The 12586-nt window shown below is 46.0% G+C and overlaps 1 protein-coding gene across 7 annotated transcripts in view; it reads right to left on the bottom strand.

Annotated features, from left to right (window-relative positions):
* The window catches only part of PROSER3 (proline and serine rich 3), a 166520-nt gene that overhangs the window by 47558 nt on the left and 106376 nt on the right, over nt 1-12586 (bottom strand). For all 7 annotated transcript variants that reach the window (XM_078655406.1, XM_078655403.1, XM_078655404.1 and 4 more), the window contains one exon: nt 277-431. In XM_078655406.1, the coding sequence (XP_078511532.1) occupies nt 277-431 (155 nt within the window). The remainder of the gene's footprint in view (nt 1-276; nt 432-12586) is intronic.

Raw genomic sequence — 12586 nt, forward strand, 5'->3', positions numbered from 1 at the left:
AGGTAGAGGCAGAATGACCTGCAGGCAACAGAGAATAGCAGTCGAGGAAGGGGTTTCAATAATCTCAGATAGGTCGCACATAGAAGTGTCTGAAAGGAACTATGATATGTCAATAATTCAGATAGGGGGAGCAGGCAGGGACCACAAGTCTCAGAAACACAGGTAGAGCCCCAGAACTGGATGCAGGAAGTCTACAGCAGAGAAACTACAGACACAAACCTAGGTGCTTGTTGGGTATTATATAGCTAAATGGATTTATGTAGCATAATAGGTTACCAAAGTCACTTCGTCTATCAGCCGACCACTCGTCTCCAGGGCTGAAGGTCTTTGTGGGAGAAGAGTGTAGCCACCAGAAAGGCTTCTCCGCTGGTACTGGTGCGGAGCGCTCCTCGCGGCGAGAAGGGCGTCCGTGGCGGAATCTTTCAATGTACCTGCAGTCAGGAACAATGGGAGCAGTTAGCAAAGTCAGCCATTAAAAAAGATAGGGTTCTAATGGGCCATCAGTCAGGGCTAATCATCTCTTATTCCTTCTTTCGCTATCCCACAAGACCTGGGTCATGCGCAGTTAGGGTCCCAGCCTTCCCTCTCACATTGGGGATGCTTCCTACTGGGACCGCCTATCAATGTTCCTGAATAGTACACTTCAATAGGACTGCACACCTGTGAAGGGCCCTACCACTTACTCCCAGGCTGAACACTTCAAGGCAGAGGGACTCTGGTTTTACAGGAACTTTTATTTCCAATCACACCCGTCTTCCTTCAATTACAGTATTCTGAATCTTCTGTGCTCCAGAGAGACAGCCATTAAAATGTGCATGTATCTACTATACCTTTATATGTGGCATAATGATTTTTAAATAATAAATTGGTTTGCAAATGCAATCGAAATACTTATTTGTCCATTAATACTTTTCAGTAAAGTATTGCAGCATTACTGGACAAATGTACACACTTGGGCCTGATTCATAAGGGACCTCTGCACTTCTGGCAGTGACCCCTCAGTCGTGAGGGGAGTTTTCCACAATGAGAATTCTCAGTACGGATATTACGACCGAGTGCGGAGACTCCCCCAAGACTGCACGGCCTCCACCACGACTGCGGAGACTCCCCCATAAATGCGCGGTCTCCCCCTCGAGTGCGGAGGCCCTTTGTGAATCTCACTGTGGAGATTCCACCCTGAGGGCGGAGACTCCCCCATGACTGCGTGACCTCCACCACGAGCACGGACACTCCCCCATGACTGCAAGGTCTCCACCACGAGTGTGGAGACACCCACGTGACTGCGCGGTCTCCGCCACGAGTGCGTAGGCCCTTTGTGAATCTCACTGTGGAGATACTACCCTGAGTGCGGAGACACCCTATGACTGCGAGACCTCCACCAAGACTGCGCAGTCTCTGCCACGAGTGGGGATGCCCTTTGTGAATCTCACTGTGGAGATTCCACCTTGAGTGCGGAGACTCCCCATGACTGTGCGGTCTCGAGATATATATATAAACAACGTGCGACTTCCCTGAGCACCGGACCACCGACATGTTGCACTGTGGGACTAGTAGTCTCCTGTATTGGCACCAGTCGGCTAATGGAAAGCAGGTGAGGCTCCTACACAACTGTGAGGAGGAGCCTATTTCAACAACGTGAGATGGGGAGCACGCATTGTGGACAGTCGCATCTGATGAAAGCACACGCTGAAACCGGTCATGCAAAATCCATAAAGTTACCTTTCTGAATCCCGCAGCGTCCTTTGTTTTTCTTTCACCGTTTGGGAAGGAGAAGTGAATGCATTCAAAGCGCATTGCCTGTGTGCGCACAGAGGACCCTTCCGCTAAAAGATGGCCACGGATACATAGGCATCATTTCAGAGTAACCAAGGTATTGGACTATTTCCGTGACACGCCACGCTCGTTTACCTAATGCCTTCAAGCTGCACTTGCACTGCGGACCCAGATAACGGTTTGAAACACTTTTGAACATGATCAGTGCATTGGGTAAAGCTCGTGGCAGGAAGATAGGGACACAGAAGGGCTAAAAACAACGTGCGACTTCCCTGAGCACCGGACCACCGACATGTTGCACTGTGGGACTAGTAGTCTCCTGTATTGGCACCAGTCGGCTAATGGAAAGCAGGTGAGGCTCCTACACAACTGTGAGGAGGAGCCTATTTCAACAACGTGAGATGGGGAGCACGCATTGTGGACAGTCGCATCTGATGAAAGCACACGCTGAAACCGGTCATGCAAAATCCATAAAGTTACCTTTCTGAATCCCGCAGCGTCCTTTGTTTTTCTTTCACCGTTTGGGAAGGAGAAGTGAATGCATTCAAAGCGCATTGCCTGTGAGCGCACAGAGGACCCTTCCGCTAAAAGATGGCCACGGATACATAGGCATCATTTCAGAGTAACCAAGGTATTGGACTATTTCCGTGACCCGCCACGCTCGTTTACCTAATGCCTTCAAGCTGCACTTGCACTGCGGACCCAGATAACGGTTTGAAACACTTTTGAACATGATCAGTGCATTGGGTAAAGCTCGTGGCAGGAAGATAGGGACACAGAAGGGCTAAAACAACGTGCGACTTCCCTGAGCACCGGACCACCGACATGTTGCACTGTGGGACTAGTAGTCTCCTGTATTGGCACCAGTCGGCTAATGGAAAGCAGGTGAGGCTCCTACACAACTGTGAGGAGGAGCCTATTTCAACAACGTGAGATGGGGAGCACGCATTGTGGACAGTCGCATCTGATGAAAGCACACGCTGAAACCGGTCATGCAAAATCCATAAAGTTACCTTTCTGAATCCCGCAGCGTCCTTTGTTTTTCTTTCACCGTTTGGGAAGGAGAAGTGAATGCATTCAAAGCGCATTGCCTGTGAGCGCACAGAGGACCCTTCCGCTAAAAGATGGCCACGGATACATAGGCATCATTTCAGAGTAACCAAGGTATTGGACTATTTCCGTGACCCGCCACGCTCGTTTACCTAATGCCTTCAAGCTGCACTTGCACTGCGGACCCAGATAACGGTTTGAAACACTTTTGAACATGATCAGTGCATTGGGTAAAGCTCGTGGCAGGAAGATAGGGACACAGAAGGGCTAAAAACAACGTGCGACTTCCCTGAGCACCGGACCACCGACATGTTGCACTGTGGGACTAGTAGTCTCCTGTATTGGCACCAGTCGGCTAATGGAAAGCAGGTGAGGCTCCTACACAACTGTGAGGAGGAGCCTATTTCAACAACGTGAGATGGGGAGCACGCATTGTGGACAGTCGCATCTGATGAAAGCACACGCTGAAACCGGTCATGCAAAATCCATAAAGTTACCTTTCTGAATCCCGCAGCGTCCTTTGTTTTTCTTTCACCGTTTGGGAAGGAGAAGTGAATGTATGTATGTATATATATATATATATATATATATATATATATATATATATATATATATATATATATATATATATATATATATATATATATAGCAGCTCCAAATCTCTCTTGATGTCAGAAAGAATTTACGGCACTCATGAGGGAAGTGTTCACGCTACTTTATTTTATGAAAACACTCAGCAGACAAACGCGTTTCGGTTTTCCTTCGTCAGTGTCTACCATTGACACGGAGGAAGCGGAAATAAAAGCATTTCATTATTTTAGCATGCCTATAGAAAGAGGACTTCCTTGAATCCCCGTGAGGAACTCATTTGTTCAGTATATCACTGTTTCCTTTAACATATTGAAAAACATGATAAATGGCTATATGCATATAATCCGTTTGGCATTTACATACCACATTTTCGGATAATTATTAAATAGATTATTTCTGAAAATTATTTACAATATATATACACAATTTGTATTTTGCCATTATTCATGTTACAGTTGCTATCAAGCCGTGGATCGGCAATGCTCACGGGGTTTTCTAAAAAGACATGTTCAACAAATTCATATTTCATTACATTATCAAGGGGTTATGCATTTCCCAAGTGAGAAGCTAGTTCCTCATTCTTATTCAATCCCAGAGGGGCCTTTGTCTGGAGATCTATAATATAACGGGACTCCAACCTTCTCAGTCTCCGCAATCTGTCTCCACCTCTTGGGCTTACTGGTACATGGTCTAACGCAAAGTACTGTAGGAGTTCTCTGTTGCTATTATGCTTGAGGGCAAAGTGCTTTGCTACGGGATAATTAAAATCTTTATTCATGATGGCACGTTGATGCTCTAATATGCGTAATTTGACATTCTTCACTGTGCTCCCTATGTATTTTAGTCCACACGGACACTGTAGGCAATACACAACATGAGTTGTGGTACAGGTAAGAAACTTTGAAATTTTTCTTGACATATTAGTCCCAGGTATATCAAATGATGTTTTCCTCTTGCTCTTTTCGCAGGCTTTGCATTTTCCGCATGGGAAAAATCCTGGCATATCGCTGATTCTCCCTGTTGGTGCTGTTTTCTCAGGAAGATGGCTGTGTACAATTTTATCTCTAATAGATCTCCCTTTTCTAAAGGTAATAAGAGGGGATACAGGAATTTCTTTTCCTATGATCTGATCTGTTTTTAGGATATGCCAGCTTCTTTTCAAAATTTTTCTTAAATGATTGGAATCATCCGAGAAGGTGGTGATTAATCTGAATTTTCCTTCATTTTTTGTTTGCAGCACAGTTTTCTTGTTCTTATCCTTCAGTAGTTGGTCCCTCGGTATCTTCTCTACTCTTTTTAAGGTATTTTCTAGAAGAGTTTTATTGTAACCTCTAGCTTGGAACCTACTGATGCTGTCTGCTGCTGCTTTTGCAAAGTCAGAATCTTTAGAGCAATTTCTCTTGATTCTCAGAAGCTCTCCGTAAGGGATGCTTCTGATCAAAGTTGGGGGATGACTGCTCTCTGCGTGTAGAACTGAGTTGCCTGCCGTTATTTTTCTAAACAGTTCAGTTTCTATTTTAGTACCTCTCAAATTTACTTTCAAATCCAGATAATTCACTGATGAAGCATTAATGTCAGCTGTGAATTTCAAATTTAATGCATTAGTGTTTAAGTAAGCCACAAACTCTTCTGCCTCAGTTACTGACCCTTCCCATATTAAAAAAAGGTCATCAATGTACCTATACCAAACTTTCAGGTTCCCAGCCCATTTTTTGAAACCTGGGCTCCTGGTCACCTGCTCCTCCCACCAGCCTACGAATAAATTCGCATAGCTGGGGGCGAAGCAGGTTCCCATCGCCGTACCAGTGACTTGTCTGTACAATTGCCCTTGGAATAAGAATATATTATTGAATAAACAATATTCTATAAATTCTAGCAGCATTTGATTATGTTGTGCAAATTTCATTGATCTCTTATCAAGAAAGTACTTGATGGCTGACAGTCCCTGGTGATGGTTAATGCTCGTATATAAGCTTGTAATGTCCATTGTTATCAATATACAGGAAGGATTACAGTCCACATTCCCAATTTTATTTACAAAGTCTTTCGTGTCTCTAATATAGGACTGAAGTTGTAACACACTTTGTGAGAGAAAATGGTCTATATATACAGACATGTTTTCAGAAACACTTCCTATGGAGGAAACTATTGGCCTCCCAGGTGGATTTTTGTTGTCTTTATGTATTTTTGGTAACTGGTAGAAGGTGGGCACAGTAGGATTGTTATTTTTTAGAAAAAAATACTCTTCAGTATCCAGCATGTTGTTATTATGCCATTTATTTATCAATGTTTGAAATTCTGTAATGCTTTCATCATAGATTTGTTTAGTTGTTTTCTCGTATGATGATCGATCTTCCAGTTGTCTGAGGGCTTCACGACAATATTGGTCTCTGGACATCACCACGATGTTTCCTCCCTTGTCTGAAGGCTTGCAGATGATGTCCTCATCATTGTCTAGGTCTTTCAGGATATTTCTCTGTTCTTTTGTCATGTTCGGTATTTTGTTCCTTAGTCGATTTTGTTGTGACCTGAATTTAATCAAGTCCTTTATCACAGCTTCCGAAAAAGCGTCGATTGCGTCGTAGGGCATCATTGGTACAAATGATGACGAAGGTTTGAATTGTGTTGTTGGTGCTTCTTGTTCAACACCTATCTTTCGAGTTATCTGTGAAACCGACTCCTCTTCATTAAGGTTTTCTTCAATTCTCAACTCCTCTAAAATTTCCCAGGTTGAGATGTCATCGGTTGTAAGGATGTCTGTGTCTCTCGTTCTTAATTGTCTATTCTCTTTTTTAGTTGGTTTCAATTTGAAATATTTATGTAATTTCATTTTTCGCACAAAAGTAAATAGATCAATTCGGGTTTGAGTAAACTCAAGTCTTTCATTCGGACAGTATGATAAGCCTAATTTCAGCGTTTCTTCTTCTAATGGTGACAAAGTTCTTTCTGTTAAGTTTATTACCGTTAAGTTGTCTACCATTTCGCGCCCCTTTTGCTCCTCGTGATCCTGGGGGTGGTGTTGACCAGACCTCTCCCTCTGCCTCTGCCTCGGCCCCTTCCAGCCCCCTCTTCTTGTTCTCCGGTTGCTTCTGGGGGTTTGCTCTTTCCTCCCCTGAGCCAATTCGCTCGGACTAGATCGTACTCCATATGAAAAGGGGTCTTTGTTTGCGATGTACCTGCCGCCTCATCACCGGATAGTTCATTTTCGGTCACTTCTGATTCCGAAGTCTCTACTGTTGGCGTGGCTGCATGGGAGGCTTTTTTCTTATTCATTTCTTTCCTGGGGGCGTCGAATTTTTTAGCAAATGTCAGTATTCTTCCTAGGGAATAATCCCTCTCATCCCTCTCGAATTTCTCTTGCTTTCTGTGACGAATTTTTAACTCGTATCTCTCCAACCGTTTTCTCATTTCCGATCTTAATTCATCCTTTCTTGCTGTATTAGTTTCTTTCTCAATTTCTTCCTCCAACGACTTGATTTCATTGTAACGTGGTGCGTCACCACGAAGAGGCACCCGTCTGCGAGTGACCCGGATTTCGGCGCAACAAGGAGCTACTATATATATATATATATATATATATATATATATATATATATATATATATATATATATATATATATATTACCTACTGGCGGTCGCCAGTAGGTATATATAGTTAGGATTTTTTCTCTATGGGTTTTTTGAAAATTCTATGTCTAATAACTTTGGCGTTTGTGGACGGAATTGGCTGAAATTTTCAGGAAAATGGCACATTTTGTTTCTGAGCAGCCCCTGAAAATTTTGGGGGGGTTCGTCAAGGGGGGGCCGAGAAAAAAGGGGGGTCCCAAAACGCGTTTTTCCCATGTTAATTTCCATAGGGCGGTTGGCCTCACTTTTAGCCCGAACGGCTGAATGGATTTGCACGAAACTTGGCAAAATTGTAGGGACTGGTAGCCCGATGTGCCTTTTGTAGGTCTCAATATATGTGCTTCAGTGGATTTTGAGAAATTAATGTTCAAAAAAAGATATATATCTGTAGCAGCGGACTGGGCAGCGCTCCGCTACGCGTACTTTTCGCGCAACGGAGCTTTGTGAAGCGAAGCTGATTGGTTCTCCGGCGTCTGTCAACATTCCAAACAGTCCGTAGCGGCCGCCATCTTGTCTCTCGGTAGGATCGAGAGACAAGAGGAGGCCAAAGCGAAGGGGCAAATGACCATAAGGGGGCATAGTACATTGTCGCTCACCCCCTAGGTTTGATGTGGAGGTTTTAAAAGGGCCCCGCGGGGCAAAAAAAAATAAACATAATAATAATCGAACAGCTGAATGGATTTGCACGAAACTTGGCAAAATTGTAGGGACTGGTAGCCCGATGTGCCTTTGCTAGATCTCAATATATGTGCTCCAGTGGATTTTGAGAAATTAACGTTCAAAAAAAGGTATATATCTGTAACAGCGCACCGCTTCGCGTACTTTTCGCGTTACGGAGCTTTGCGAAGCGAAGCTGATTGGCTCTCCGGTGTCTGTAAACATTCTAAACAGTCCGTAGCGGCCGCCATCTTGTCTCTCGGTAGGATCGAACAGCTGAATGGATTTGCACGAAACTTGGCAAAATTGTAGGGACTGGTAGCCCGATGTGCCTTTGCTAGGTCTCAATATATGTGCTTCAGTGCATTTTGAGAAATTAACGTTCAGAAACAAGATATATATCTGTAACAGCGCTCCGCTTCGCGGAGATAAAATTATATGTGTATTACCTAGCTGTTGCTAACACCAGTTAGCGACGGCTAGTAGAAGATAGCGACCATCTTGGGCCCCACTTTGCATGTGAGTGATATTTATCACTAATGACATGCAAAGTGGGCATGCCAAGATGTTAGCGACTGGAAACAGTCGCTAACATCGCTATCTCCTATTATCAACTTTTGGAAATATTCGAGATAAGGGCGAATATCTCCAAAAGCTACCACCTGCCCTGAGCAGTTCTTAGCCATGTTATCCAATGGGAGGTGGATAACATGGCTAAGAGCATTAGCTCGGTAATGCATGAATATCGCTGAGTTTTCAGCGATATTAATGCATTGCGGTCGCTTTTTATCGTATTTCCGATAAACCTTGATAATAGCAAGGTTTATCTGCGATAATTTCTGACGGTAAAAAAATCGTTGCTAAGCATCGTTAGGGATAAATATCGCTTAACTTTGGTAATATGCCCCAACGTCTGTTAACGTTCGATTCGAAGGAAATCAGGCAGTGTTGAAAAACATTGTCTGCGCCATCTTGTCTTTTTTCAAATGCCACACTTTTGTCGTGCACGGCAGCCATTTTAGATGCCTTGACCAGACCCACTCTGTGCACGCTGTCGATCCTTAGCATGGCTCCCCACCCTCGCAAGCATCTCCCCCAGGCAGTGGTCACCCCCGCTCTCTGTCTTATGCATGGGTAATAAACCTCCCCCATCTGCGCTGCTGTTCCCTGAGAATCACACCCTGTGCCCGCCCGACACCTCCCTTTCGCCCTATTCACTACCGCACCCTCTGACACTCCTTTTCCTCTGTGTCCGATTGTCCAGGCCGGTCCTAGGCTATCAGCTAGCCCTGCAGATGTAGTTTATGGCCACAGCTGTAAAGAATCACCCCTCTTCAAAGGAGTTATAGTAGATCAAGGCCCACACTCGATGAGATCCGTCACAGCAGAAGCGTTGCTATTATCTGAAAACCATCCTGTATTGTGATTGGGGAGGGGACCGAGCCTGAAGCGGAAGATTCCAGGGATGACTGTTTGTACATCAAAGTTTTTACAATTATGTGTCACATTAAAAATATATAGCACTCCGACAAAGTAGTAAGATTATAAAACTTTAATAATTTATAAATATATACAAGAAAACAAAAATAGTAATAACATATAAACATTTTTAGGGAAAAACAACGAAGTAGCGGTCGGCTGTGCGAATAGTCCCAACGCAGCACAACGTCCAGATTTCCAGCGTGGGGCGTCGCGGGGGGTGGGTCATCAGTAGCAAACTGTTGTGCGAATAGTTCCAAGGCAGCAGAACGCGCCGAAATCTAGATGACACGAAAGTGATGTCTAGTAAGTTGCCACCCAGCAAATAACGGCATGGGGCGTCGCGGGGGGTGGGTCATCAGTAGCAAACTGTTGCGCGAATAGTTCCAAGGCAGCAGAACGATGGCACCAAGGTGATGTCCAGTAAGTTGCCGCACTGGTTTTGGTATCCTACAATGCTGCTCCGAATAACGGCGTGGAGCGCCCCGGGGGAGGCGGCGTGAACGGGCCTCTCCAGGTGGAGTGTCATCTGTTGTAGTGGGGCGCCCCTTTACCGTTTCAGTTGCCATTCCGTCCGTTTTTGGTCCACTGTGTCAAAAGCCGCAATTCAGCTGAGTTGCGCCCACTCTTGCGGTGCAGCGATAGGCGGCTGCCACAGGACTCTCAAAATGGCGGCAGGCTCTTTCCTTTTTGGGCCTGGTCCACTGAAATGGCCCTGGGACACCTTGGAAATCGGACGCTTGTCTGCTAGGTCTTGGACCCCATTCTCGAAAGCGTCCCCTCCGCCTTGAGAATTCATCAAAAGTTTTGGGGGCTCCGACTCCTGCAGGCTTCTGGTGGGGAGCGGCTGCCATGATTGCTCGCGGAATGACCACGACGGAGCTACGAGATGGTGGTGCTCTCATGCTGACGCCAGTTTCAGTCTGAAACATCCAGAAACAAGGTGGGGCTTTCATCATTTGGGAAAAAAAAAAAGTTTTCATCCTATGAAAAGTGTTGTTTTTAGGTCACATGATCATGCCTTCCATCATTAGGAAACCAAAAGTAAAATGAACCAATGAAAAGTTTTATAAACAAGTCACATGACCTGTTATGCGGCATAGGGTATAAAATGCGGAGAAAATACGTTGGCACGTGAGGCGGCGTCAGTAGCGGACCGATGTGCGAATAGGCCGAAGGCAACACAACGCGCCAAGATCCGGATGGCACCGAGGTGGTGTCCAGCAAGTTGCAGCACTGGTGTGGCCATCCTACAATGCTGAAAGTCGGCGTGGGGCGCCCCGTTGGCCTGTGAGTTTGCGTCAGTAGCGGACCGATGTGCGAATAGGCCGAAGGCAGCACAACGCGCCAAGATCCGGATGGCACCGAGGTGGTGTCTAGTAAGTTGCCGCACTGGTGTGGCCATCCAACAATGCTGAAAGTCGGCGTGGGGCGCCCCGTTGGCCTGTGAGTTTGCGTCAGTAGCGGACCGATGTGCGAATAGGCCGAAGGCAGCACAACGCGCCAAGATCCGGATGGCACCGAGGTGGTGTCTAGTAAGTTGCCGCACTGGTGTGGCCATCCTACAATGCTGAAAGTCGGCGTGGGGCGCCCCGTTGGCCTGTGAGATGGCGTCAGTAGCGGACCGATGTGTGAATGGGGCCGAAGGCAGCGCAACAATATTTTCTACTATATTTCCGGAGTAGAAGACACCACAAGGCGCTGAGATGCCAAGATCCGGATGGCACCGAGGTGGTGTCTAGCAAGTTGTGGCACTGGTGTGGCCATCGTACAATGGTAAAAGTCGGCGTGGGGCGCCCTGTTGGCCTGTGAGATGGTGTCAGTAGCGGACTGATGTGTGAATGGGGCCAAAGGCAGCGCAACAATATTTTCTACTATATTTTCGGAGTAGAAGACACCACAAGGCGCTGAGATGCCAAGATCCGGATGGCACCGAGGTGATGTGTAAGTTGCGGACCGATGTGCGAATGGGGCCAAAGGCAGCTCAACAAAATTTTCTGAAGAGAATACACCACAAGGCGCTGAGATGCCAAGATCCGGATGGCACCGAGGTGATGTCTAAGTTGCGGACCGATGTGCGAATGGGGCCAAAGGTAGCGTAACAAGATTTTCTGTATGGAAGATACCACTAGGCGTTGAGATGCCAAGATTCAGATGGCACCGAGGTGATGTCTAGCAAGTTGTGCCACTGGTGTGGCCATCGTACAATGGTAAAAGTCGGCGTGGGGCGCCCTATTGGCCTGTGAGATGGTGTCAGTAGCGGACTGATGTGCGAATGGGGCCAAAGGCAGCGCAACAATATTTTCTGACTGACACCACAAGGCGCTGAGATGCCAAGATCCGGATGGCATCGAGGTGATGTCTAAGTTGCGGACTGATGTGCGAATGGGGCCAAAGGCAGCGTAACAATATTTTCTGTATGGAAGATACCACTAGGCGTTGAGATGCCAAGATTCGGATGGCACCGAGGTGATGTCTAGCAAGTTGGTGTGGTCATCCTACAATGCTGAAACTCGGCGTGGGTCACCCCATTAGCCTGTGAGATGGCGTCAGTAGCGGACCGATGTGCGAATAGGCCGAAGGCAGCACAACGCGCCAAGATCCGGATGTCACCGTGGTGGTTTCATAGTTGAGAGGCACTTCATCTGCAGTGGGGCGCCGAGATCCGGATGGCACCGAGGTGATGTCTAGCAAGTTGCTGTACTTGTGTGGTCATCCTACAATGCTGAAACTCGGCGTGGGTCGCCCCATTAGCCTGTGAGATAGCTGTTCTTTGGATTTGGGCCTGGTCCACTAAAATGGCCCTGGGACACCTAAGAACTCGAACGCTCGATTTTTTTTTCCTTTCCTGTACATGCAAAAAAAGGTAAATGCCCGGTATGTTACACGCTTCATCTGCCACGATGAACTCTCCAGAGGAACCGAAAAAATATATAGTTGTGGTAACTATACCATGCATCGTCATATGGAGAGGTGGCACCAATTAATTATAGTGCTGCATAAAAGAGAGATTTGGAGGAGAACCCCTGACCTGCTAGTACATTCATTAAAGAAGTGGCACTGAGAGCTTCAGAGGCAAGGGAAACGGTCCCAAATATTTAGAAGAACTTTGGAAAGATTAAAATGACATGTTTAGATTGTGGTAAATTAATTTCATGTGGGCAGATGAGTGTTACTCTAATAAATACAGCATATGAACATCATCATAGTCGATGGTTGGTAGAGACATTTTGACTATATCCTGGACCTGCCCGTCCTCGCCCAAAATGGCGCCGGAATAAATGGGACTCGTAACTCCTTGTTGTGTACTGGTTGCACAACCTTGATATCACGAGATACGTATGCAGTTTTGAAGCACATGGCAGGCGGGGACGAGAATTGATTGAATATTTCGACATCCCTATTGATA

This window comes from Lissotriton helveticus, chromosome 7 (assembly GCF_964261635.1).
Source record: "Lissotriton helveticus chromosome 7, aLisHel1.1, whole genome shotgun sequence".
NCBI classification, from domain to species: domain Eukaryota; kingdom Metazoa; phylum Chordata; class Amphibia; order Caudata; family Salamandridae; genus Lissotriton; species Lissotriton helveticus.